The sequence below is a fragment of the Salvelinus alpinus genome, chromosome 29, assembly GCF_045679555.1.
Source record: "Salvelinus alpinus chromosome 29, SLU_Salpinus.1, whole genome shotgun sequence".
Classification (NCBI taxonomy): domain Eukaryota; kingdom Metazoa; phylum Chordata; class Actinopteri; order Salmoniformes; family Salmonidae; genus Salvelinus; species Salvelinus alpinus.
In genome coordinates, this window is record NC_092114.1 from 35280637 (window position 1) to 35308278 (window position 27642).

General features: G+C 35.5%; 1 protein-coding gene and 2 long non-coding RNA genes across 3 annotated transcripts in view; all 3 read left to right on the forward strand.

Annotated features, from left to right (window-relative positions):
• The window catches only part of LOC139558902 (mucin-3A-like), a 37106-nt gene extending 13940 nt beyond the window's left edge, over positions 1-23166 (forward strand). Inside the window, exons 31-94 of the mRNA XM_071374411.1 lie at positions 129-216; positions 836-984; positions 1177-1307; positions 1402-1463; positions 1617-1717; positions 1894-1981; positions 2601-2749; positions 2942-3072; positions 3167-3228; positions 3382-3482; positions 3659-3746; positions 4366-4514; positions 4707-4837; positions 4932-4993; positions 5147-5247; positions 5424-5511; positions 6131-6266; positions 6697-6758; positions 6912-7012; positions 7189-7276; positions 7896-8044; positions 8237-8367; positions 8462-8523; positions 8677-8777; positions 8954-9041; positions 9661-9809; positions 10002-10132; positions 10227-10288; positions 10442-10542; positions 10719-10806; positions 11426-11574; positions 11767-11897; positions 11992-12053; positions 12207-12307; positions 12484-12571; positions 13191-13339; positions 13532-13662; positions 13757-13818; positions 13972-14072; positions 14249-14336; positions 14956-15104; positions 15297-15427; positions 15522-15583; positions 15737-15837; positions 16014-16101; positions 16726-16874; positions 17067-17197; positions 17292-17353; positions 17507-17607; positions 17784-17871; positions 18491-18639; positions 18832-18962; positions 19057-19118; positions 19272-19372; positions 19549-19636; positions 20256-20404; positions 20597-20727; positions 20822-20883; positions 21037-21137; positions 21314-21401; positions 22021-22169; positions 22362-22492; positions 22587-22648; positions 23079-23166. Of these exons, the coding sequence (XP_071230512.1) occupies positions 129-216; positions 836-984; positions 1177-1307; positions 1402-1463; positions 1617-1717; positions 1894-1981; positions 2601-2749; positions 2942-3072; positions 3167-3228; positions 3382-3482; positions 3659-3746; positions 4366-4514; positions 4707-4837; positions 4932-4993; positions 5147-5247; positions 5424-5511; positions 6131-6266; positions 6697-6758; positions 6912-7012; positions 7189-7276; positions 7896-8044; positions 8237-8367; positions 8462-8523; positions 8677-8777; positions 8954-9041; positions 9661-9809; positions 10002-10132; positions 10227-10288; positions 10442-10542; positions 10719-10806; positions 11426-11574; positions 11767-11897; positions 11992-12053; positions 12207-12307; positions 12484-12571; positions 13191-13339; positions 13532-13662; positions 13757-13818; positions 13972-14072; positions 14249-14336; positions 14956-15104; positions 15297-15427; positions 15522-15583; positions 15737-15837; positions 16014-16101; positions 16726-16874; positions 17067-17197; positions 17292-17353; positions 17507-17607; positions 17784-17871; positions 18491-18639; positions 18832-18962; positions 19057-19118; positions 19272-19372; positions 19549-19636; positions 20256-20404; positions 20597-20727; positions 20822-20883; positions 21037-21137; positions 21314-21401; positions 22021-22169; positions 22362-22492; positions 22587-22648; positions 23079-23166 (6746 nt within the window). The remainder of the gene's footprint in view (positions 1-128; positions 217-835; positions 985-1176; positions 1308-1401; positions 1464-1616; positions 1718-1893; positions 1982-2600; positions 2750-2941; positions 3073-3166; positions 3229-3381; positions 3483-3658; positions 3747-4365; positions 4515-4706; positions 4838-4931; positions 4994-5146; positions 5248-5423; positions 5512-6130; positions 6267-6696; positions 6759-6911; positions 7013-7188; positions 7277-7895; positions 8045-8236; positions 8368-8461; positions 8524-8676; positions 8778-8953; positions 9042-9660; positions 9810-10001; positions 10133-10226; positions 10289-10441; positions 10543-10718; positions 10807-11425; positions 11575-11766; positions 11898-11991; positions 12054-12206; positions 12308-12483; positions 12572-13190; positions 13340-13531; positions 13663-13756; positions 13819-13971; positions 14073-14248; positions 14337-14955; positions 15105-15296; positions 15428-15521; positions 15584-15736; positions 15838-16013; positions 16102-16725; positions 16875-17066; positions 17198-17291; positions 17354-17506; positions 17608-17783; positions 17872-18490; positions 18640-18831; positions 18963-19056; positions 19119-19271; positions 19373-19548; positions 19637-20255; positions 20405-20596; positions 20728-20821; positions 20884-21036; positions 21138-21313; positions 21402-22020; positions 22170-22361; positions 22493-22586; positions 22649-23078) is intronic.
• A 617-nt stretch (positions 23167-23783) lies between these two features.
• On the forward strand, positions 23784-24644 carry LOC139558586 (uncharacterized). Its single transcript, XR_011671602.1, has 4 exons — positions 23784-23929; positions 24123-24253; positions 24346-24407; positions 24561-24644. It is a non-coding gene; the product is annotated as an uncharacterized lncRNA (long non-coding RNA).
• Positions 24645-25527: 883 nt separating this feature from the next.
• On the forward strand, positions 25528-26371 carry LOC139558584 (uncharacterized). The gene is made up of 4 exons (XR_011671601.1): positions 25528-25673; positions 25867-25997; positions 26090-26151; positions 26305-26371. It is a non-coding gene; the product is annotated as an uncharacterized lncRNA (long non-coding RNA).
• Positions 26372-27642: the final 1271 nt, after the last annotated feature.

Genomic DNA, 27642 nt, shown 5'->3' on the forward strand with positions numbered 1-27642 from the left:
TGACAGTGAGTTATCAAACACCATGTAACGTGTATAATACTCAATCTCGAAAACACTTATATATCTATGTTATATGACATATTACAAGTTTATAATCCCTCTAAAATGTATTTTCATTTATTTTCTAGGTCTCCTGACCACCACTGTTGCCCCAACAACAACTACCAGCACCACACCACTTCCTACCCTTTTGACTTCAGTGACATCAACAACTAGGTAAGCAAGATCATTTATTATAATTATTTCATACAATTCAATGAACACTTTGTCAATTGAGTAACCTTTGCAACAATGAACCATGTATATCCATGCTTGTGTCGTTAACTACTGATGTTTTAATGAAAGCATCCAAAATGTTAACTTTTCTTTAGAAAAGCTCTTTGAGTACATCAATCGGTCAAAAGGCGCAATATAAATCTAATCCATTATTATTAATGTGCTTGCTGAAGGCAAGACCACTAGATTTCTTAGATACTTTTTCTAATTATTTTAACATTTTCTAAACTTTCTAAACTAAAACAATTTAATTGAGTATAAATTAGCATATAATAACCTACCAAAAATAATATTAACTCTTGAACCGTTCAAGCTAGAGAGACCGAACCAACTTTCATATGTTCAGGCTATCCTATCCTATCCTATCCTATTCTTATCCATCAATCAATCTTTCCATCTACCTACTTTTTCCAATTATAACCAGTCACTACCATTACTACTGCGGTGACTGCCAATACTATAACTTATTTTACAACCATGAATACTTTAAGACAAGCTAGCAAGTACACACATTTTCTTTAGGAAATGTAATTTTCCATGTATTATTATTTTCTCTTAGATTCGGCACAGTGGGGGTTTTTGTTCAACTGATATTCAAGGTCAAAACACCAGTCCCCACTGAGGATGATGTCCTTGGTGCCGTCAAGAAGCAACTGTCTCCTCAATTCACGACCACTCAAACCACCTTCCAGAATGCAACTTATATCAGTGAGTTCCACAAATTAGGCTTCATGAAGACATTTATTTCCACTCTATAATATAATTTCTTAATGAGTAAACATTCAACTGCTCCTGCTATCTAAATACTTCTTGAATGTTTTTTAATGTTGTTGAAACTCCTAAATTGTAGCAGTTCATTTGATCTGTTGCTATAGTGACCATTTTTTTGTGTGCTCACAGAACTTACAGATACTTCATTTGCCATCGACCTTGGTTTCAAAATAACCAATGTAACCCAGGAGTCTCTAAGTAATAGACTCACACTCACCAATGAGACCAAACTCCAGATCCAGGATTCAATTAACAAACTAGTAAGATATACTGTACTTCTACACATAAGATACATTCATGGTCATGTTCAGGTCATGATAGTAGTTGACAACTTGATGTTTTGTCCCCTTTTAGCTCCATAAGGTTCTCAGTGAACCAGACGGCAAACAGTTTCAATTTCCCATCGCCGACTTCATGTAAGTACAACGTCATATCCTTGAACCAACCCATCTTTCTCAACTGCACTCTTTAGAATTTCTGCATATTTCATTTAGCTGCTGCTTGTACAGCTAAACAGGATGAAGGGAGCATGTTTAACTCTCACACAAAACCCATTTTCACGTCCACAGTGATGATGGCACTGAAATCACGGCAAACGTGACGTATGTATACAAAGAGGAAGATGTCAACCACCCTAGTAGTTTTCTACAGGAAGTCTTAAAAGTCTCAGGTATGCTGCTTTCATTACCATACGGTTGTCATTTCTATGTTTTTTTTATGACAGTGAGTTATCAAACACCATGTAACGTGTATAATACTCAATCTCGAAAACACTTATATATCTATGTTATATGACATATTACAAGTTTATAATCCCTCTAAAATGTATTTTCATTTATTTTCTAGGTCTCCTGACCACCACTGTTGCCCCAACAACAACTACCAGCACCACACCACTTCCTACCCTTTTGACTTCAGTGACATCAACAACTAGGTAAGCAAGATCATTTATTATAATTATTTCATACAATTCAATGAACACTTTGTCAATTGAGTAACCTTTGCAACAATGAACCATGTATATCCATGCTTGTGTCGTTAACTACTGATGTTTTAATGAAAGCATCCAAAATGTTAACTTTTCTTTAGAAAAGCTCTTTGAGTACATCAATCGGTCAAAAGGCGCAATATAAATCTAATCCATTATTATTAATGTGCTTGCTGAAGGCAAGACCACTAGATTTCTTAGATACTTTTTCTAATTATTTTAACATTTTCTAAACTTTCTAAACTAAAACAATTTAATTGAGTATAAATTAGCATATAATAACCTACCAAAAATAATATTAACTCTTGAACCGTTCAAGCTAGAGAGACCGAACCAACTTTCATATGTTCAGGCTATCCTATCCTATCCTATCCTATTCTTATCCATCAATCAATCTTTCCATCTACCTACTTTTTCCAATTATAACCAGTCACTACCATTACTACTGCGGTGACTGCCAATACTATAACTTATTTTACAACCATGAATACTTTAAGACAAGCTAGCAAGTACACACATTTTCTTTAGGAAATGTAATTTTCCATGTATTATTATTTTCTCTTAGATTCGGCACAGTGGGGGTTTTTGTTCAACTGATATTCAAGGTCAAAACACCAGTCCCCACTGAGGATGATGTCCTTGGTGCCGTCAAGAAGCAACTGTCTCCTCAATTCACGACCACTCAAACCACCTTCCAGAATGCAACTTATATCAGTGAGTTCCACAAATTAGGCTTCATGAAGACATTTATTTCCACTCTATAATATAATTTCTTAATGAGTAAACATTCAACTGCTCCTGCTATCTAAATACTTCTTGAATGTTTTTTAATGTTGTTGAAACTCCTAAATTGTAGCAGTTCATTTGATCTGTTGCTATAGTGACCATTTTTTTGTGTGCTCACAGAACTTACAGATACTTCATTTGCCATCGACCTTGGTTTCAAAATAACCAATGTAACCCAGGAGTCTCTAAGTAATAGACTCACACTCATCAATGAGACCAAACTCCAGATCCAGGATTCAATTAACAAACTAGTAAGATATACTGTACTTCTACACATAAGATACATTCATGGTCATGTTCAGGTCATGATAGTAGTTGACAACTTGATGTTTTGTCCCCTTTTAGCTCCATAAGGTTCTCAGTGAACCAGACGGCAAACAGTTTCAATTTCCCATCGCCGACTTCATGTAAGTACAACGTCATATCCTTGAACCAACCCATCTTTCTCAACTGCACTCTTTAGAATTTCTGCATATTTCATTTAGCTGCTGCTTGTACAGCTAAACAGGATGAAGGGAGCATGTTTAACTCTCACACAAAACCCATTTTCACGTCCACAGTGATGATGGCACTGAAATCACGGCAAACGTGACGTATGTATACAAAGAGGAAGATGTCAACCACCCTAGTAGTTTTCTACAGGAAGTCTTAAAAGTCTCAGGTATGCTGCTTTCATTACCATACGGTTGTCATTTCTATGTTTTTTTTATGACAGTGAGTTATCAAACACCATGTAACGTGTATAATACTCAATCTCGAAAACACTTATATATCTATGTTATATGACATATTACAAGTTTATAATCCCTCTAAAATGTATTTTCATTTATTTTCTAGGTCTCCTGACCACCACTGTTGCCCCAACAACAACTACCAGCACCACACCACTTCCTACCCTTTTGACTTCAGTGACATCAACAACTAGGTAAGCAAGATCATTTATTATAATTATTTCATACAATTCAATGAACACTTTGTCAATTGAGTAACCTTTGCAACAATGAACCATGTATATCCATGCTTGTGTCGTTAACTACTGATGTTTTAATGAAAGCATCCAAAATGTTAACTTTTCTTTAGAAAAGCTCTTTGAGTACATCAATCGGTCAAAAGGCGCAATATAAATCTAATCCATTATTATTAATGTGCTTGCTGAAGGCAAGACCACTAGATTTCTTAGATACTTTTTCTAATTATTTTAACATTTTCTAAACTTTCTAAACTAAAACAATTTAATTGAGTATAAATTAGCATATAATAACCTACCAAAAATAATATTAACTCTTGAACCGTTCAAGCTAGAGAGACCGAACCAACTTTCATATGTTCAGGCTATCCTATCCTATCCTATCCTATTCTTATCCATCAATCAATCTTTCCATCTACCTACTTTTTCCAATTATAACCAGTCACTACCATTACTACTGCGGTGACTGCCAATACTATAACTTATTTTACAACCATGAATACTTTAAGACAAGCTAGCAAGTACACACATTTTCTTTAGGAAATGTAATTTTCCATGTATTATTATTTTCTCTTAGATTCGGCACAGTGGGGGTTTTTGTTCAACTGATATTCAAGGTCAAAACACCAGTCCCCACTGAGGATGATGTCCTTGGTGCCGTCAAGAAGCAACTGTCTCCTCAATTCACGACCACTCAAACCACCTTCCAGAATGCAACTTATATCAGTGAGTTCCACAAATTAGGCTTCATGAAGACATTTATTTCCACTCTATAATATAATTTCTTAATGAGTAAACATTCAACTGCTCCTGCTATCTAAATACTTCTTGAATGTTTTTTAATGTTGTTGAAACTCCTAAATTGTAGCAGTTCATTTGATCTGTTGCTATAGTGACCATTTTTTTGTGTGCTCACAGAACTTACAGATACTTCATTTGCCATCGACCTTGGTTTCAAAATAACCAATGTAACCCAGGAGTCTCTAAGTAATAGACTCACACTCACCAATGAGACCAAACTCCAGATCCAGGATTCAATTAACAAACTAGTAAGATATACTGTACTTCTACACATAAGATACATTCATGGTCATGTTCAGGTCATGATAGTAGTTGACAACTTGATGTTTTGTCCCCTTTTAGCTCCATAAGGTTCTCAGTGAACCAGACGGCAAACAGTTTCAATTTCCCATCGCCGACTTCATGTAAGTACAACGTCATATCCTTGAACCAACCCATCTTTCTCAACTGCACTCTTTAGAATTTCTGCATATTTCATTTAGCTGCTGCTTGTACAGCTAAACAGGATGAAGGGAGCATGTTTAACTCTCACACAAAACCCATTTTCACGTCCACAGTGATGATGGCACTGAAATCACGGCAAACGTGACGTATGTATACAAAGAGGAAGATGTCAACCACCCTAGTAGTTTTCTACAGGAAGTCTTAAAAGTCTCAGGTATGCTGCTTTCATTACCATACGGTTGTCATTTCTATGTTTTTTTTATGACAGTGAGTTTTCAAACACCATGTAACGTGTATAATACTCAATCTCGAAAACACTTATATATCTATGTTATATGACATATTACAAGTTTATAATCCCTCTAAAATGTATTTTCATTTATTTTCTAGGTCTCCTGACCACCACTGTTGCCCCAACAACAACTACCAGCACCACACCACTTCCTACCCTTTTGACTTCAGTGACATCAACAACTAGGTAAGCAAGATCATTTATTATAATTATTTCATACAATTCAATGAACACTTTGTCAATTGAGTAACCTTTGCAACAATGAACCATGTATATCCATGCTTGTGTCGTTAACTACTGATGTTTTAATGAAAGCATCCAAAATGTTAACTTTTCTTTAGAAAAGCTCTTTGAGTACATCAATCGGTCAAAAGGCGCAATATAAATCTAATCCATTATTATTAATGTGCTTGCTGAAGGCAAGACCACTTGATTTCTTAGATACTTTTTCTAATTATTTTAACATTTTCTAAACTTTCTAAACTAAAACAATTTAATTGAGTATAAATTAGCATATAATAACCTACCAAAAATAATATTAACTCTTGAACCGTTCAAGCTAGAGAGACCGAACCAACTTTCATATGTTCAGGCTATCCTATCCTATCCTATCCTATTCTTATCCATCAATCAATCTTTCCATCTACCTACTTTTTCCAATTATAACCAGTCACTACCATTACTACTGCGGTGACTGCCAATACTATAACTTATTTTACAACCATGAATACTTTAAGACAAGCTAGCAAGTACACACATTTTCTTTAGGAAATGTAATTTTCCATGTATTATTATTTTCTCTTAGATTCGGCACAGTGGGGGTTTTTGTTCAACTGATATTCAAGGACAAAACACCAGTCCCCACTGAGGATGATGTCCTTGGTGCCGTCAAGAAGCAACTGTCTCCTCAATTCACGACCACTCAAACCACCTTCCAGAATGCAACTTATATCAGTGAGTTCCACAAATTAGGCTTCATGAAGACATTTATTTCCACTCTATAATATAATTTCTTAATGAGTAAACATTCAACTGCTCCTGCTATCTAAATACTTCTTGAATGTTTTTTAATGTTGTTGAAACTCCTAAATTGTAGCAGTTCATTTGATCTGTTGCTATAGTGACCATTTTTTTGTGTGCTCACAGAACTTACAGATACTTAATTTGCCATCGACCTTGGTTTCAAAATAACCAATGTAACCCAGGAGTCTCTAAGTAATAGACTCACACTCACCAATGAGACCAAACTCCAGATCCAGGATTCAATTAACAAACTAGTAAGATATACTGTACTTCGACACATAAGATACATTCATGGTCATGTTCAGGTCATGATAGTAGTTGACAACTTGATGTTTTGTCCCCTTTTAGCTCCATAAGGTTCTCAGTGAACCAGACGGCAAACAGTTTCAATTTCCCATCGCCGACTTCATGTAAGTACAACGTCATATCCTTGAACCAACCCATCTTTCTCAACTGCACTCTTTAGAATTTCTGCATATTTCATTTAGCTGCTGCTTGTACAGCTAAACAGGATGAAGGGAGCATGTTTAACTCTCACACAAAACCCATTTTCACGTCCACAGTGATGATGGCACTGAAATCACGGCAAACGTGACGTATGTATACAAAGAGGAAGATGTCAACCACCCTAGTAGTTTTCTACAGGAAGTCTTAAAAGTCTCAGGTATGCTGCTTTCATTACCATACGGTTGTCATTTCTATGTTTTTTTTATGACAGTGAGTTATCAAACACCATGTAACGTGTATAATACTCAATCTCGAAAACACTTATATATCTATGTTATATGACATATTACAAGTTTATAATCCCTCTAAAATGTATTTTCATTTATTTTCTAGGTCTCCTGACCACCACTGTTGCCCCAACAACAACTACCAGCACCACACCACTTCCTACCCTTTTGACTTCAGTGACATCAACAACTAGGTAAGCAAGATCATTTATTATAATTATTTCATACAATTCAATGAACACTTTGTCAATTGAGTAACCTTTGCAACAATGAACCATGTATATCCATGCTTGTGTCGTTAACTACTGATGTTTTAATGAAAGCATCCAAAATGTTAACTTTTCTTTAGAAAAGCTCTTTGAGTACATCAATCGGTCAAAAGGCGCAATATAAATCTAATCCATTATTATTAATGTGCTTGCTGAAGGCAAGACCACTAGATTTCTTAGATACTTTTTCTAATTATTTTAACATTTTCTAAACTTTCTAAACTAAAACAATTTAATTGAGTATAAATTAGCATATAATAACCTACCAAAAATAATATTAACTCTTGAACCGTTCAAGCTAGAGAGACCGAACCAACTTTCATATGTTCAGGCTATCCTATCCTATCCTATCCTATTCTTATCCATCAATCAATCTTTCCATCTACCTACTTTTTCCAATTATAACCAGTCACTACCATTACTACTGCGGTGACTGCCAATACTATAACTTATTTTACAACCATGAATACTTTAAGACAAGCTAGCAAGTACACACATTTTCTTTAGGAAATGTAATTTTCCATGTATTATTATTTTCTCTTAGATTCGGCACAGTGGGGGTTTTTGTTCAACTGATATTCAAGGTCAAAACACCAGTCCCCACTGAGGATGATGTCCTTGGTGCCGTCAAGAAGCAAATGTCTCCTCAATTCACGACCACTCAAACCACCTTCCAGAATGCAACTTATATCAGTGAGTTCCACAACTTAGGCTTCATGAAGACATTTATTTCCACTCTATAATATAATTTCTTAATGAGTAAACATTCAACTGCTCCTGCTATCTAAATACTTCTTGAATGTTTTTTAATGTTGTTGAAACTCCTAAATTGTAGCAGTTCATTTGATCTGTTGCTATAGTGACCATTTTTTTGTGTGCTCACAGAACTTACAGATACTTCATTTGCCATCGACCTTGGTTTCAAAATAACCAATGTAACCCAGGAGTCTCTAAGTAATAGACTCACACTCACCAATGAGACCAAACTCCAGATCCAGGATTCAATTAACAAACTAGTAAGATATACTGTACTTCTACACATAAGATACATTCATGGTCATGTTCAGGTCATGATAGTAGTTGACAACTTGATGTTTTGTCCCCTTTTAGCTCCATAAGGTTCTCAGTGAACCAGACGGCAAACAGTTTCAATTTCCCATCGCCGACTTCATGTAAGTACAACGTCATATCCTTGAACCAACCCATCTTTCTCAACTGCACTCTTTAGAATTTCTGCATATTTCATTTAGCTGCTGCTTGTACAGCTAAACAGGATGAAGGGAGCATGTTTAACTCTCACACAAAACCCATTTTCACGTCCACAGTGATGATGGCACTGAAATCACGGCAAACGTGACGTATGTATACAAAGAGGAAGATGTCAACCACCCTAGTAGTTTTCTACAGGAAGTCTTAAAAGTCTCAGGTATGCTGCTTTCATTACCATACGGTTGTCATTTCTATGTTTTTTTTATGACAGTGAGTTATCAAACACCATGTAACGTGTATAATACTCAATCTCGAAAACACTTATATATCTATGTTATATGACATATTACAAGTTTATAATCCCTCTAAAATGTATTTTCATTTATTTTCTAGGTCTCCTGACCACCACTGTTGCCCCAACAACAACTACCAGCACCACACCACTTCCTACCCTTTTGACTTCAGTGACATCAACAACTAGGTAAGCAAGATCATTTATTATAATTATTTCATACAATTCAATGAACACTTTGTCAATTGAGTAACCTTTGCAACAATGAACCATGTATATCCATGCTTGTGTCGTTAACTACTGATGTTTTAATGAAAGCATCCAAAATGTTAACTTTTCTTTAGAAAAGCTCTTTGAGTACATCAATCGGTCAAAAGGCGCAATATAAATCTAATCCATTATTATTAATGTGCTTGCTGAAGGCAAGACCACTAGATTTCTTAGATACTTTTTCTAATTATTTTAACATTTTCTAAACTTTCTAAACTAAAACAATTTAATTGAGTATAAATTAGCATATAATAACCTACCAAAAATAATATTAACTCTTGAACCGTTCAAGCTAGAGAGACCGAACCAACTTTCATATGTTCAGGCTATCCTATCCTATCCTATCCTATTCTTATCCATCAATCAATCTTTCCATCTACCTACTTTTTCCAATTATAACCAGTCACTACCATTACTACTGCGGTGACTGCCAATACTATAACTTATTTTACAACCATGAATACTTTAAGACAAGCTAGCAAGTACACACATTTTCTTTAGGAAATGTAATTTTCCATGTATTATTATTTTCTCTTAGATTCGGCACAGTGGGGGTTTTTGTTCAACTGATATTCAAGGTCAAAACACCAGTCCCCACTGAGGATGATGTCCTTGGTGCCGTCAAGAAGCAACTGTCTCCTCAATTCACGACCACTCAAACCACCTTCCAGAATGCAACTTATATCAGTGAGTTCCACAAATTAGGCTTCATGAAGACATTTATTTCCACTCTATAATATAATTTCTTAATGAGTAAACATTCAACTGCTCCTGCTATCTAAATACTTCTTGAATGTTTTTTAATGTTGTTGAAACTCCTAAATTGTAGCAGTTCATTTGATCTGTTGCTATAGTGACCATTTTTTTGTGTGCTCACAGAACTTACAGATACTTCATTTGCCATCGACCTTGGTTTCAAAATAACCAATGTAACCCAGGAGTCTCTAAGTAATAGACTCACACTCACCAATGAGACCAAACTCCAGATCCAGGATTCAATTAACAAACTAGTAAGATATACTGTACTTCTACACATAAGATACATTCATGGTCATGTTCAGGTCATGATAGTAGTTGACAACTTGATGTTTTGTCCCCTTTTAGCTCCATAAGGTTCTCAGTGAACCAGACGGCAAACAGTTTCAATTTCCCATCGCCGACTTCATGTAAGTACAACGTCATATCCTTGAACCAACCCATCTTTCTCAACTGCACTCTTTAGAATTTCTGCATATTTCATTTAGCTGCTGCTTGTACAGCTAAACAGGATGAAGGGAGCATGTTTAACTCTCACACAAAACCCATTTTCACGTCCACAGTGATGATGGCACTGAAATCACGGCAAACGTGACGTATGTATACAAAGAGGAAGATGTCAACCACCCTAGTAGTTTTCTACAGGAAGTCTTAAAAGTCTCAGGTATGCTGCTTTCATTACCATACGGTTGTCATTTCTATGTTTTTTTTATGACAGTGAGTTATCAAACACCATGTAACGTGTATAATACTCAATCTCGAAAACACTTATATATCTATGTTATATGACATATTACAAGTTTATAATCCCTCTAAAATGTATTTTCATTTATTTTCTAGGTCTCCTGACCACCACTGTTGCCCCAACAACAACTACCAGCACCACACCACTTCCTACCCTTTTGACTTCAGTGACATCAACAACTAGGTAAGCAAGATCATTTATTATAATTATTTCATACAATTCAATGAACACTTTGTCAATTGAGTAACCTTTGCAACAATGAACCATGTATATCCATGCTTGTGTCGTTAACTACTGATGTTTTAATGAAAGCATCCAAAATGTTAACTTTTCTTTAGAAAAGCTCTTTGAGTACATCAATCGGTCAAAAGGCGCAATATAAATCTAATCCATTATTATTAATGTGCTTGCTGAAGGCAAGACCACTAGATTTCTTAGATACTTTTTCTAATTATTTTAACATTTTCTAAACTTTCTAAACTAAAACAATTTAATTGAGTATAAATTAGCATATAATAACCTACCAAAAATAATATTAACTCTTGAACCGTTCAAGCTAGAGAGACCGAACCAACTTTCATATGTTCAGGCTATCCTATCCTATCCTATCCTATTCTTATCCATCAATCAATCTTTCCATCTACCTACTTTTTCCAATTATAACCAGTCACTACCATTACTACTGCGGTGACTGCCAATACTATAACTTATTTTACAACCATGAATACTTTAAGACAAGCTAGCAAGTACACACATTTTCTTTAGGAAATGTAATTTTCCATGTATTATTATTTTCTCTTAGATTCGGCACAGTGGGGGTTTTTGTTCAACTGATATTCAAGGTCAAAACACCAGTCCCCACTGAGGATGATGTCCTTGGTGCCGTCAAGAAGCAACTGTCTCCTCAATTCACGACCACTCAAACCACCTTCCAGAATGCAACTTATATCAGTGAGTTCCACAAATTAGGCTTCATGAAGACATTTATTTCCACTCTATAATATAATTTCTTAATGAGTAAACATTCAACTGCTCCTGCTATCTAAATACTTCTTGAATGTTTTTTAATGTTGTTGAAACTCCTAAATTGTAGCAGTTCATTTGATCTGTTGCTATAGTGACCATTTTTTTGTGTGCTCACAGAACTTACAGATACTTCATTTGCCATCGACCTTGGTTTCAAAATAACCAATGTAACCCAGGAGTCTCTAAGTAATAGACTCACACTCACCAATGAGACCAAACTCCAGATCCAGGATTCAATTAACAAACTAGTAAGATATACTGTACTTCTACACATAAGATACATTCATGGTCATGTTCAGGTCATGATAGTAGTTGACAACTTGATGTTTTGTCCCCTTTTAGCTCCATAAGGTTCTCAGTGAACCAGACGGCAAACAGTTTCAATTTCCCATCGCCGACTTCATGTAAGTACAACGTCATATCCTTGAACCAACCCATCTTTCTCAACTGCACTCTTTAGAATTTCTGCATATTTCATTTAGCTGCTGCTTGTACAGCTAAACAGGATGAAGGGAGCATGTTTAACTCTCACACAAAACCCATTTTCACGTCCACAGTGATGATGGCACTGAAATCACGGCAAACGTGACGTATGTATACAAAGAGGAAGATGTCAACCACCCTAGTAGTTTTCTACAGGAAGTCTTAAAAGTCTCAGGTATGCTGCTTTCATTACCATACGGTTGTCATTTCTATGTTTTTTTTATGACAGTGAGTTATCAAACACCATGTAACGTGTATAATACTCAATCTCGAAAACACTTATATATCTATGTTATATGACATATTACAAGTTTATAATCCCTCTAAAATGTATTTTCATTTATTTTCTAGGTCTCCTGACCACCACTGTTGCCCCAACAACAACTACCAGCACCACACCACTTCCTACCCTTTTGACTTCAGTGACATCAACAACTAGGTAAGCAAGATCATTTATTATAATTATTTCATACAATTCAATGAACACTTTGTCAATTGAGTAACCTTTGCAACAATGAACCATGTATATCCATGCTTGTGTCGTTAACTACTGATGTTTTAATGAAAGCATCCAAAATGTTAACTTTTCTTTAGAAAAGCTCTTTGAGTACATCAATCGGTCAAAAGGCGAAATATAAATCTAATCCATTATTATAAATGTGCTTGCTGAAGGCAAGACCACTAGATTTCTTAGATACTTTTTCTAATTATTTTAACATTTTCTAAACTTTCTAAACTAAAACAATTTAATTGAGTATAAATTAGCATATAATAACCTACCAAAAATAATATTAACTCTTGAACCGTTCAAGCTAGAGAGACCGAACCAACTTTCATATGTTCAGGCTATCCTATCCTATCCTATCCTATTCTTATCCATCAATCAATCTTTCCATCTACCTACTTTTTCCAATTATAACCAGTCACTACCATTACTACTGCGGTGACTGCCAATACTATAACTTATTTTACAACCATGAATACTTTAAGACAAGCTAGCAAGTACACACATTTTCTTTAGGAAATGTAATTTTCCATGTATTATTATTTTCTCTTAGATTCGGCACAGTGGGGGTTTTTGTTCAACTGATATTCAAGGTCAAAACACCAGTCCCCACTGAGGATGATGTCCTTGGTGCCGTCAAGAAGCAACTGTCTCCTCAATTCACGACCACTCAAACCACCTTCCAGAATGCAACTTATATCAGTGAGTTCCACAAATTAGGCTTCATGAAGACATTTATTTCCACTCTATAATATAATTTCTTAATTAGTAAACATTCAACTGCTCCTGCTATCTAAATACTTCTTGAATGTTTTTTAATGTTGTTGAAACTCCTAAATTGTAGCAGTTCATTTGATCTGTTGCTATAGTGACCATTTTTTTGTGTGCTCACAGAACTTACAGATACTTCATTTGCCATCGACCTTGGTTTCAAAATAACCAATGTAACCCAGGAGTCTCTAAGTAATAGACTCACACTCACCAATGAGACCAAACTCCAGATCCAGGATTCAATTAACAAACTAGTAAGATATACTGTACTTCTACACATAAGATACATTCATGGTCATGTTCAGGTCATGATAGTAGTTGACAACTTGATGTTTTGTCCCCTTTTAGCTCCATAAGGTTCTCAGTGAACCAGACGGCAAACAGTTTCAATTTCCCATCGCCGACTTCATGTAAGTACAACGTCATATCCTTGAACCAACCCATCTTTCTCAACTGCACTCTTTAGAATTTCTGCATATTTCATTTAGCTGCTGCTTGTACAGCTAAACAGGATGAAGGGAGCATGTTTAACTCTCACACAAAACCCATTTTCACGTCCACAGTGATGATGGCACTGAAATCACGGCAAACGTGACGTATGTATACAAAGAGGAAGATGTCAACCACCCTAGTAGTTTTCTACAGGAAGTCTTAAAAGTCTCAGGTATGCTGCTTTCATTACCATACGGTTGTCATTTCTATGTTTTTTTTATGACAGTGAGTTATCAAACACCATGTAACGTGTATAATACTCAATCTCGAAAACACTTATATATCTATGTTATATGACATATTACAAGTTTATAATCCCTCTAAAATGTATTTTCATTTATTTTCTAGGTCTCCTGACCACCACTGTTGCCCCAACAACAACTACCAGCACCACACCACTTCCTACCCTTTTGACTTCAGTGACATCAACAACTAGGTAAGCAAGATCATTTATTATAATTATTTCATACAATTCAATGAACACTTTGTCAATTGAGTAACCTTTGCAACAATGAACCATGTATATCCATGCTTGTGTCGTTAACTACTGATGTTTTAATGAAAGCATCCAAAATGTTAACTTTTCTTTAGAAAAGCTCTTTGAGTACATCAATCGGTCAAAAGGCGCAATATAAATCTAATCCATTATTATTAATGTGCTTGCTGAAGGCAAGACCACTAGATTTCTTAGATACTTTTTCTAATTATTTTAACATTTTCTAAACTTTCTAAACTAAAACAATTTAATTGAGTATAAATTAGCATATAATAACCTACCAAAAATAATATTAACTCTTGAACCGTTCAAGCTAGAGAGACCGAACCAACTTTCATATGTTCAGGCTATCCTATCCTATCCTATCCTATTCTTATCCATCAATCAATCTTTCCATCTACCTACTTTTTCCAATTATAACCAGTCACTACCATTACTACTGCGGTGACTGCCAATACTATAACTTATTTTACAACCATGAATACTTTAAGACAAGCTAGCAAGTACACACATTTTCTTTAGGAAATGTAATTTTCCATGTATTATTATTTTCTCTTAGATTCGGCACAGTGGGGGTTTTTGTTCAACTGATATTCAAGGTCAAAACACCAGTCCCCACTGAGGATGATGTCCTTGGTGCCGTCAAGAAGCAACTGTCTCCTCAATTCACGACCACTCAAACCACCTTCCAGAATGCAACTTATATCAGTGAGTTCCACAAATTAGGCTTCATGAAGACATTTATTTCCACTCTATAATATAATTTCTTAATGAGTAAACATTCAACTGCTCCTGCTATCTAAATACTTCTTGAATGTTTTTTAATGTTGTTGAAACTCCTAAATTGTAGCAGTTCATTTGATCTGTTGCTATAGTGACCATTTTTTTGTGTGCTCACAGAACTTACAGATACTTCATTTGCCATCGACCTTGGTTTCAAAATAACCAATGTAACCCAGGAGTCTCTAAGTAATAGACTCACACTCACCAATGAGACCAAACTCCAGATCCAGGATTCAATTAACAAACTAGTAAGATATACTGTACTTCTACACATAAGATACATTCATGGTCATGTTCAGGTCATGATAGTAGTTGACAACTTGATGTTTTGTCCCCTTTTAGCTCCATAAGGTTCTCAGTGAACCAGACGGCAAACAGTTTCAATTTCCCATCGCCGACTTCATGTAAGTACAACGTCATATCCTTGAACCAACCCATCTTTCTCAACTGCACTCTTTAGAATTTCTGCATATTTCATTTAGCTGCTGCTTGTACAGCTAAACAGGATGAAGGGAGCATGTTTAACTCTCACACAAAACCCATTTTCACGTCCACAGTGATGATGGCACTGAAATCACGGCAAACGTGACGTATGTATACAAAGAGGAAGATGTCAACCACCCTAGTAGTTTTCTACAGGAAGTCTTAAAAGTCTCAGGTATGCTGCTTTCATTACCATACGGTTGTCATTTCTATGTTTTTTTTATGACAGTGAGTTATCAAACACCATGTAACGTGTATAATACTCAATCTCGAAAACACTTATATATCTATGTTATATGACATATTACAAGTTTATAATCCCTCTAAAATGTATTTTCATTTATTTTCTAGGTCTCCTGACCACCACTGTTGCCCCAACAACAACTACCAGCACCACACCACTTCCTACCCTTTTGACTTCAGTGACATCAACAACTAGGTAAGCAAGATCATTTATTATAATTATTTCATACAATTCAATGAACACTTTGTCAATTGAGTAACCTTTGCAACAATGAACCATGTATATCCATGCTTGTGTCGTTAACTACTGATGTTTTAATGAAAGCATCCAAAATGTTAACTTTTCTTTAGAAAAGCTCTTTGAGTACATCAATCGGTCAAAAGGCGCAATATAAATCTAATCCATTATTATTAATGTGCTTGCTGAAGGCAAGACCACTAGATTTCTTAGATACTTTTTCTAATTATTTTAACATTTTCTAAACTTTCTAAACTAAAACAATTTAATTGAGTATAAATTAGCATATAATAACCTACCAAAAATAATATTAACTCTTGAACCGTTCAAGCTAGAGAGACCGAACCAACTTTCATATGTTCAGGCTATCCTATCCTATCCTATCCTATCCTATTCTTATCCATCAATCAATCTTTCCATCTACCTACTTTTTCCAATTATAACCAGTCACTACCATTACTACTGCGGTGACTGCCAATACTATAACTTATTTTACAACCATGAATACTTTAAGACAAGCTAGCAAGTACACACATTTTCTTTAGGAAATGTAATTTTCCATGTATTATTATTTTCTCTTAGATTCGGCACAGTGGGGGTTTTTGTTCAACTGATATTCAAGGTCAAAACACCAGTCCCCACTGAGGATGATGTCCTTGGTGCCGTCAAGAAGCAACTGTCTCCTCAATTCACGACCACTCAAACCACCTTCCAGAATGCAACTTATATCAGTGAGTTCCACAAATTAGGCTTCATGAAGACATTTATTTCCACTCTATAATATAATTTCTTAATGAGTAAACATTCAACTGCTCCTGCTATCTAAATACTTCTTGAATGTTTTTTAATGTTGTTGAAACTCCTAAATTGTAGCAGTTCATTTGATCTGTTGCTATAGTGACCATTTTTTTGTGTGCTCACAGAACTTACAGATACTTCATTTGCCATCGACCTTGGTTTCAAAATAACCAATGTAACCCAGGAGTCTCTAAGTAATAGACTCACACTCACCAATGAGACCAAACTCCAGATCCAGGATTCAATTAACAAACTAGTAAGATATACTGTACTTCTACACATAAGATACATTCATGGTCATGTTCAGGTCATGATAGTAGTTGACAACTTGATGTTTTGTCCCCTTTTAGCTCCATAAGGTTCTCAGTGAACCAGACGGCAAACAGTTTCAATTTCCCATCGCCGACTTCATGTAAGTACAACGTCATATCCTTGAACCAACCCATCTTTCTCAACTGCACTCTTTAGAATTTCTGCATATTTCATTTAGCTGCTGCTTGTACAGCTAAACAGGATGAAGGGAGCATGTTTAACTCTCACACAAAACCCATTTTCACGTCCACAGTGATGATGGCACTGAAATCACGGCAAACGTGACGTATGTATACAAAGAGGAAGATGTCAACCACCCTAGTAGTTTTCTACAGGAAGTCTTAAAAGTCTCAGGTATGCTGCTTTCATTACCATACGGTTGTCATTTCTATGTTTTTTTTATGACAGTGAGTTATCAAACACCATGTAACGTGTATAATACTCAATCTCGAAAACACTTATATATCTATGTTATATGACATATTACAAGTTTATAATCCCTCTAAAATGTATTTTCATTTATTTTCTAGGTCTCCTGACCACCACTGTTGCCCCAACAACAACTACCAGCACCACACCACTTCCTACCCTTTTGACTTCAGTGACATCAACAACTAGGTAAGCAAGATCATTTATTATAATTATTTCATACAATTCAATGAACACTTTGTCAATTGAGTAACCTTTGCAACAATGAACCATGTATATCCATGCTTGTGTCGTTAACTACTGATGTTTTAATGAAAGCATCCAAAATGTTAACTTTTCTTTAGAAAAGCTCTTTGAGTACATCAATCGGTCAAAAGGCGCAATATAAATCTAATCCATTATTATTAATGTGCTTGCTGAAGGCAAGACCACTAGATTTCTTAGATACTTTTTCTAATTATTTTAACATTTTCTAAACTTTCTAAACTAAAACAATTTAATTGAGTATAAATTAGCATATAATAACCTACCAAAAATAATATTAACTCTTGAACCGTTCAAGCTAGAGAGACCGAACCAACTTTCATATGTTCAGGCTATCCTATCCTATCCTATCCTATTCTTATCCATCAATCAATCTTTCCATCTACCTACTTCTTCCAATTATAACCAGTCACTACCATTACTACTGCGGTGACTGCCAATACTATAACTTATTTTACAACCATGAATACTTTAAGACAAGCTAGCAAGTACACACATTTTCTTTAGGAAATGTAATTTTCCATGTATTATTATTTTCTCTTAGATTCGGCACAGTGGGGGTTTTTGTTCAACTGATATTCAAGGTCAAAACACCAGTCCCCACTGAGGATGATGTCCTTGGTGCCGTCAAGAAGCAACTGTCTCCTCAATTCACGACCACTCAAACCACCTTCCAGAATGCAACTTATATCAGTGAGTTCCACAAATTAGGCTTCATGAAGACATTTATTTCCACTCTATAATATAATTTCTTAATGAGTAAACATTCAACTGCTCCTGCTATCTAAATACTTCTTGAATGTTTTTTAATGTTGTTGAAACTCCTAAATTGTAGCAGTTCATTTGATCTGTTGCTATAGTGACCATTTTTTTGTGTGCTCACAGAACTTACAGATACTTCATTTGCCATCGACCTTGGTTTCAAAATAACCAATGTAACCCAGGAGTCTCTAAGTAATAGACTCACACTCACCAATGAGACCAAACTCCAGATCCAGGATTCAATTAACAAACTAGTAAGATATACTGTACTTCTACACATAAGATACATTCATGGTCATGTTCAGGTCATGATAGTAGTTGACAACTTGATGTTTTGTCCCCTTTTAGCTCCATAAGGTTCTCAGTGAACCAGACGGCAAACAGTTTCAATTTCCCATCGCCGACTTCATGTAAGTACAACGTCATATCCTTGAACCAACCCATCTTTCTCAACTGCACTCTTTAGAATTTCTGCATATTTCATTTAGCTGCTGCTTGTACAGCTAAACAGGATGAAGGGAGCATGTTTAACTCTCACACAAAACCCATTTTCACGTCCACAGTGATGATGGCACTGAAATCACGGCAAACGTGACGTATGTATACAAAGAGGAAGATGTCAACCACCCTAGTAGTTTTCTACAGGAAGTCTTAAAAGTCTCAGGTATGCTGCTTTCATTACCATACGGTTGTCATTTCTATGTTTTTTTTATGACAGTGAGTTATCAAACACCATGTAACGTGTATAATACTCAATCTCGAAAACACTTATATATCTATGTTATATGACATATTACAAGTTTATAATCCCTCTAAAATGTATTTTCATTTATTTTCTAGGTCTCCTGACCACCACTGTTGCCCCAACAACAACTACCAGCACCACACCACTTCCTACCCTTTTGACTTCAGTGACATCAACAACTAGGTAAGCAAGATCATTTATTATAATTATTTCATACAATTCAATGAACACTTTGTCAATTGAGTAACCTTTGCAACAATGAACCATGTATATCCATGCTTGTGTCGTTAACTACTGATGTTTTAATGAAAGCATCCAAAATGTTAACTTTTCTTTAGAAAAGCTCTTTGAGTACATCAATCGGTCAAAAGGCGCAATATAAATCTAATCCATTATTATTAATGTGCTTGCTGAAGGCAAGACCACTAGATTTCTTAGATACTTTTTCTAATTATTTTAACATTTTCTAAACTTTCTAAACTAAAACAATTTAATTGAGTATAAATTAGCATATAATAACCTACCAAAAATAATATTAACTCTTGAACCGTTCAAGCTAGAGAGACCGAACCAACTTTCATATGTTCAGGCTATCCTATCCTATCCTATCCTATTCTTATCCATCAATCAATCTTTCCATCTACCTACTTCTTCCAATTATAACCAGTCACTACCATTACTACTGCGGTGACTGCCAATACTATAACTTATTTTACAACCATGAATACTTTAAGACAAGCTAGCAAGTACACACATTTTCTTTAGGAAATGTAATTTTCCATGTATTATTATTTTCTCTTAGATTCGGCACAGTGGGGGTTTTTGTTCAACTGATATTCAAGGTCAAAACACCAGTCCCCACTGAGGATGATGTCCTTGGTGCCGTCAAGAAGCAACTGTCTCCTCAATTCACGACCACTCAAACCACCTTCCAGAATGCAACTTATATCAGTGAGTTCCACAAATTAGGCTTCATGAAGACATTTATTTCCACTCTATAATATAATTTCTTAATGAGTAAACATTCAACTGCTCCTGCTATCTAAATACTTCTTGAATGTTTTTTAATGTTGTTGAAACTCCTAAATTGTAGCAGTTCATTTGATCTGTTGCTATAGTGACCATTTTTTTGTGTGCTCACAGAACTTACAGATACTTCATTTGCCATCGACCTTGGTTTCAAAATAACCAATGTAACCCAGGAGTCTCTAAGTAATAGACTCACACTCACCAATGAGACCAAACTCCAGATCCAGGATTCAATTAACAAACTAGTAAGATATACTGTACTTCTACACATAAGATACATTCATGGTCATGTTCAGGTCATGATAGTAGTTGACAACTTGATGTTTTGTCCCCTTTTAGCTCCATAAGGTTCTCAGTGAACCAGACGGCAAACAGTTTCAATTTCCCATCGCCGACTTCATGTAAGTACAACGTCATATCCTTGAACCAACCCATCTTTCTCAACTGCCCTCTTTAGAATTTCTGCATATTTAATTTAGCTGCTGCTTGTACAGCTAAACAGGATGAAGGGAGCATGTTTAACTCTCACACAAAACCCATTTTCACATCCACAGTGATGATGGCACTGAAATCACGGCAAACGTGACGTATGTATACAAAGAGGAAGATGTCAACCACCCTAGTAGTTTTCTACAGGAAGTCTTAAAAGTCTCAGGTATGCTGCTTTCATTACCATACGGTTGTCATTTCTATGTTTTTTTTATGACAGTGAGTTATCAAACACCATGTAACGTGTATAATACTCAATCTCGAAAACACTTATATATCTATGTTATATGACATATTACAAGTTTATAATCCCTCTAAAATGTATTTTCATTTATTTTCTAGGTCTCCTGACCACCACTGTTGCCCCAACAACAACTACCAGCATCACACCACTTCCTACCCTTTTGACTTCAGTGACATCAACAACTAGGTAAGCAAGATAATTTATTATAATTATTTCATACAATTCAATGAACACTTTGTCAATTGAGTAACCTTTGCAACAATGAACCATGTATATCCATGCTTGTGTCGTTAACTACTGATGTTTTAATGAAAGCATCCAAAATGTTAACTTTTCTTTAGAAAAGCTCTTTGAGTACATCAATCGGTCAAAAGGCGCAATATAAATCTAATCCATTATTATTAATGTGCTTGCTGAAGGCAAGACCACTAGATTTCTTAGATACTTTTTCTAATTATTTTAACATTTTCTAAACTTTCTAAACTAAAACAATTTAATTGAGTATAAATTAGCATATAATAACCTACCAAAAATAATATTAACTCTTGAACCGTTCAAGCTAGAGAGACCGAACCAACTTTCATATGTTCAGGCTATCCTATCCTATCCTATCCTATTCTTATCCATCAATCAATCTTTCCATCTACCTACTTTTTCCAATTATAACCAGTCACTACCATTACTACTGCGGTGACTGCCAATACTATAACTTATTTTACAACCATGAATACTTTAAGACAAGCTAGCAAGTACACACATTTTCTTTAGGAAATGTAATTTTCCATGTATTATTATTTTCTCTTAGATTCGGCACAGTGGGGGTTTTTGTTCAACTGATATTCAAGGTCAAAACACCAGTCCCCACTGAGGATGATGTCCTTGGTGCCGTCAAGAAGCAACTGTCTCCTCAATTCACGACCACTCAAACCACCTTCCAGAATGCAACTTATATCAGTGAGTTCCACAAATTAGGCTTCATGAAGACATTTATTTCCACTCTATAATATAATTTCTTAATGAGTAAACATTCAACTGCTCCTGCTATCTAAATACTTCTTGAATGTTTTTTAATGTTGTTGAAACTCCTAAATTGTAGCAGTTCATTTGATCTGTTGCTATAGTGACCATTTTTTTGTGTGCTCACAGAACTTACAGATACTTCATTTGCCATCGACCTTGGTTTCAAAATAACCAATGTAACCCAGGAGTCTCTAAGTAATAGACTCACACTCACCAATGAGACCAAACTCCAGATCCAGGATTCAATTAACAAACTAGTAAGATATACTGTACTTCTACACATAAGATACATTCATGGTCATGTTCAGGTCATGATAGTAGTTGACAACTTGATGTTTTGTCCCCTTTTAGCTCCATAAGGTTCTCAGTGAACCAGACGGCAAACAGTTTCAATTTCCCATCGCCGACTTCATGTAAGTACAACGTCATATCCTTGAACCAACCCATCTTTCTCAACTGCACTCTTTAGAATTTCTGCATATTTCATTTAGCTGCTGCTTGTACAGCTAAACAGGATGAAGGGAGCATGTTTAACTCTCACACAAAACCCATTTTCACGTCCACAGTGATGATGGCACTGAAATCACGGCAAACGTGACGTATGTATACAAAGAGGAAGATGTCAACCACCCTAGTAGTTTTCTACAGGAAGTCTTAAAAGTCTCAGGTATGCTGCTTTCATTACCATACGGTTGTCATTTCTATGTTTTTTTTATGACAGTGAGTTATCAAACACCATGTAACGTGTATAATACTCAATCTCGAAAACACTTATATATCGATGTTATATGACATATTACAAGTTTATAATCCCTCTAAAATGTATTTTCATTTATTTTCTAGGTCTCCTGACCACCACTGTTGCCCCAACAACAACTACCAGCACCACACCACTTCCTACCCTTTTGACTTCAGTGACATCAACAACTAGGTAAGCAAGATCATTTATTATAATTATTTCATACAATTCAATGAACACTTTGTCAATTGAGTAACCTTTGCAACAATGAACCATGTATATCCATGCTTGTGTCGTTAACTACTGATGTTTTAATGAAAGCATCCAAAATGTTAACTTTTCTTTAGAAAAGCTCTTTGAGTACATCAATCGGTCAAAAGGCGCAATATAAATCTAATCCATTATTATTAATGTGCTTGCTGAAGGCAAGACCACTAGATTTCTTAGATACTTTTTCTAATTATTTTAACATTTTCTAAACTTTCTAAACTAAAACAATTTAATTGAGTATAAATTAGCATATAATAACCTACCAAAAATAATATTTACTCTTGAACCGTTCAAGCTAGAGAGACCAAACCAACTTTCATATGTTCAGGCTATCCTATCCTATCCTATTCTTATCAATCAATCAATCTTTCCATCTACCTACTTTTTCCAATTATAACCAGTCACTACCATTACTACTGCGGTGACTGCCAATACTATAACTTATTTTACAACCATGAATACTTTAAGACAAGCTAGCAAGCACACACATTTTCTTTAGGATATGTAATTTTCCATGTATTATTATTTTCTCTTAGATTTGGCACAGCCGTGGTTTTTGTTAAACTGATATTCAACCTCAAAACACCAGTCCCCACTGAGGATGATGTCCTTGGTGCCGTCAAGAAGCAACTGTCTCTTCAATCCAAGACCACTCAAACCACCTTCCAGAATGCAACTTATATCAGTGAGTTTAAGAAATTAGGCTTCATGAAGACATTTATTTCCACTCTATAAAATAATTTCTTATTAAGTACACATTCAACTGCTCCTGCTATCTAAATAGTTCTTGAATGTTTTTTTTACGGTGTTGAAACTCCTAAATTGTAGCAGTTCATTTGATCTGTTGCTATAGTGACCATGTTTTTATCTGCTCACAGAACTTTCAGATACTTCATTTGCCATCAACCTTGGTTTCAAAATAACCAATGTAACCCTGGAGTCTCTAAGTAATAGACTCACATTCACCAATGAGACCTACGTCCAGATACAGGATTCAATTAACACACTAGTAAGATACTGTACTTCTACACATAAGATACATCCATGGTCATGTTCAGGTCATGATAGTAGTTGACAACTTGATGTTTTGTCCCCTTTTAGCTTCGTCAACTTCTCAGTGAACCAAACGGCAACCAGTTTCAATTTCCCATCGCCGACTTCATGTAAGTACAACGTCATATCCTTGAACCAACCCATCTTTCTCAACTGCACTCTTTAGAATTTCTGCAGATTTCATTTAGCTGCTGCTTGTACAGCTAAACAGGATGAAGGGAACATGTTTAACTCTCACACAAAACCCATTTTTACGTCCACAGTGCTTATGGCACTGAAATCAGAGCAAACGTGACGTATGTATACAAAGAGGACGATGTCAACCACCCTGGTAGTTTTCTACAGGAAGTCTTAAAGGTCTCAGGTATGCTGCTTTTGTTACCATACGGTTGTCATTGCTGTGTTTTTTTTATGACAGTGAGTTATCAAACACCATGTAACGTGTATAATACTCAATCTCGAAAACACTTTGTTATATGACATATTACAAGTTTTAATCCCTCTAAAATGTATTTTCATTTATTTTCTAGGTCTCCTGACCACCACTGTTAACCCAACAACAACTACCAGCACCACACCACTTCCTACACTTTTGACTTCAGTGACATCAACAACTAGGTAAGCAAGATCATTTATTATAATTATTTCATACAATTCAATTAACAGTTTGTCAGTCAAGGAACCTTTGCTTCAATGAACCATGTATATCCATGCTTGTGTCGTTAACTACTGATGTTTTAATGAAAGCATCCAAAATGTCAACCTTTCTTTAGAAAAGCTCTTTGAGTACATCAATCGGTCAAAAGGCGCAATATAAATACAATCCATTATTATTAATGTGCTTGCTGAAGGCAAGACCACTAGATTTCTTACATACTTTTTCGAATTATTTTAACATTTTCTGAACTTTCTAAACTAAAACAATTTAATTCAGTATAAATTAGCATATAATAACCCACCAAAAATAATATTAACTCTTGAACCGTTCAAGCTAGAGAGACCAAACCAACTTTCATATGTTCAGGCTATCCTATCCTTTCCTTATCCATCAATCAATCTTTCCATCTACCTACTTTTTCCAATTATAACCAGTCACTACCATTACTACTGTATTGACTGCCACTACTATGACTTATTTTAAAATCATAAATACTTTAAGACAAGCTAGCAAGCACACACATTTTCTTTAGGAAATGTAATTTTCCATGTATTATTATTTTTTCTTAGATTTGGCACAGCCGTGGTTTTTGTTAAACTGATATTCAACCTCAAAACACCAGTCCCCACTGAGGATGATGTCCTTGGTGCCGTCAAGAAGCAACTGTCTCTTCAATCCAAGACCACTCAAACCACCTTCCAGAATGCAACTTATATCAGTGAGTTTAAGAAATTAGGCTTCATGAAGACATTTATTTCCACTCTATAAAATAATTTCTTATTAAGTACACATTCAACTGCTCCTGCTATCTAAATACTTCTTGAATGTTTTTTTTACGGTGTTGAAACTCCTAAATTGTAGCAGTTCATTTGATCTGTTGCTATAGTGACCATGTTTTTATCTGCTCACAGAACTTTCAGATACTTCATTTGCCATCAACCTTGGTTTCAAAATAACCAATGTAACCCTGGAGTCTCTAAGTAATAGACTCACATTCACCAATGAGACCTACGTCCAGATACAGGATTCAATTAACACACTAGTAAGATACTGTACTTCTATACATACGATACATCCATGGTCATGTTCAGGTCATGATAGTAGTTGACAACTTGATGTTTTGTCCCCTTCTAGCTTCGTCAACTTCTCAGTGAACCAAACGGCAACCAGTTTCAATTTCCCATCGCCGACTTCATGTAAGTACAACGTCATAACCTTGAACCAACCCATCTTTCTCAACTGCACTCTTTAGAATTTCTGCAGATTTCATTTAGCTGCTGCTTGTACAGCTAAACAGGATGAAGGGAACATGTTTAACTGTCACACAAAACCCATTTTTATGTCCACAGTGCTTATGGCACTGAAATCAGAGCAAACGTGACGTATGTATACAAAGAGGACGATGTCAACCACCCTAGTAGTTTTCTACAGGAAGTCTTAAAAGTCTCAGGTATGCTGCTTTTGTTACCATACGGTTGTCATTGCTGTGTGTTTTTTATGACAGTGAGTTATCAAACACCATGTAACGTGTATAATACTCAATCTCCAAAACACTTATATATCTATGTTATATGACATTTTACAAGTTTATAATCCCTCTAAAATGTATTTTCATTTCTATTCTAGGTCTCCTGACCACCACTGTTGCCCCAACAACAACTACCAGCACCACACCACTTCCTACCCTTTTGCTGACCACTACTTTCAATACCACAAGTGTTGGAGGTTTTCCTGGCTGGGCTTTGGCCATTATCATTCCTTGTGGCATTGCTATCATTCTGGTACCCCTGTGGATCCTGCTATGTGTACGTATAGGCTTGTGTTCACATGTGTACTGTGAAAATAGTTTACAAAGTGTTTCATCCAATAAGCTGTTTAATTTCTGCAATGATATTTTGCATGTGAATCATGCCTCCCCATCTTTCTTTTGCAGTGTATGCTATGTGGCTGCTGTGCAGCTGTAAGGAGACGCTGGCACAGACGCAGATCTTATAATGTACAGTACACCACCAGAAACGGACTCTTCTGAGGTGACAACACTAACATCAGTAGGCAACTGTCATCACAAGAACAGCCAATTATCTATCTATATCTGCATATCAGGAGACTTCATTGGGTGCTTGCATCTATTTTTTTTATCATGAAAAGAAAATTCATAATGGGCTTAATAATCCACAAGTTTTTTGCGCATTGTACAATTTTTTATATTATACATCTGATTGTTAATCATAGTTACAGCTGAGCTGAACAGCATGTATGCTTATGTATTTATTAGCTATGTAATTGATGTGGTTTCAAGCTGTGCTGTCCACTGACTAAAATGGTTATCAGTTATTTATTTAATGTATAATAAGGTAGATTAAAATATTTATTTGAGTTTTGTTATTTCCTCTCTTGACTAACTATTAACTAACTTATTTTCAACTGCAATACTGTACTTGTTTCTTCATCACACAGTTTGACAAATGTAATAAAGACTTTGCAAATCAGTATTAAGAAAACATTGTATGATTACAGACAGCACATCTAAACATCAAAGGAAGTCAAGATTGTCCCACCTGGCACCTTACGCTCAGAAATATCTAACACAATTTAATATCTACAGTACCAGTCAAAAGTTTGGACACACCTACTCATTCAAGGGTTTTTCTTTCTTTTTACTATTTTCTACATTGTAGAATAATAGT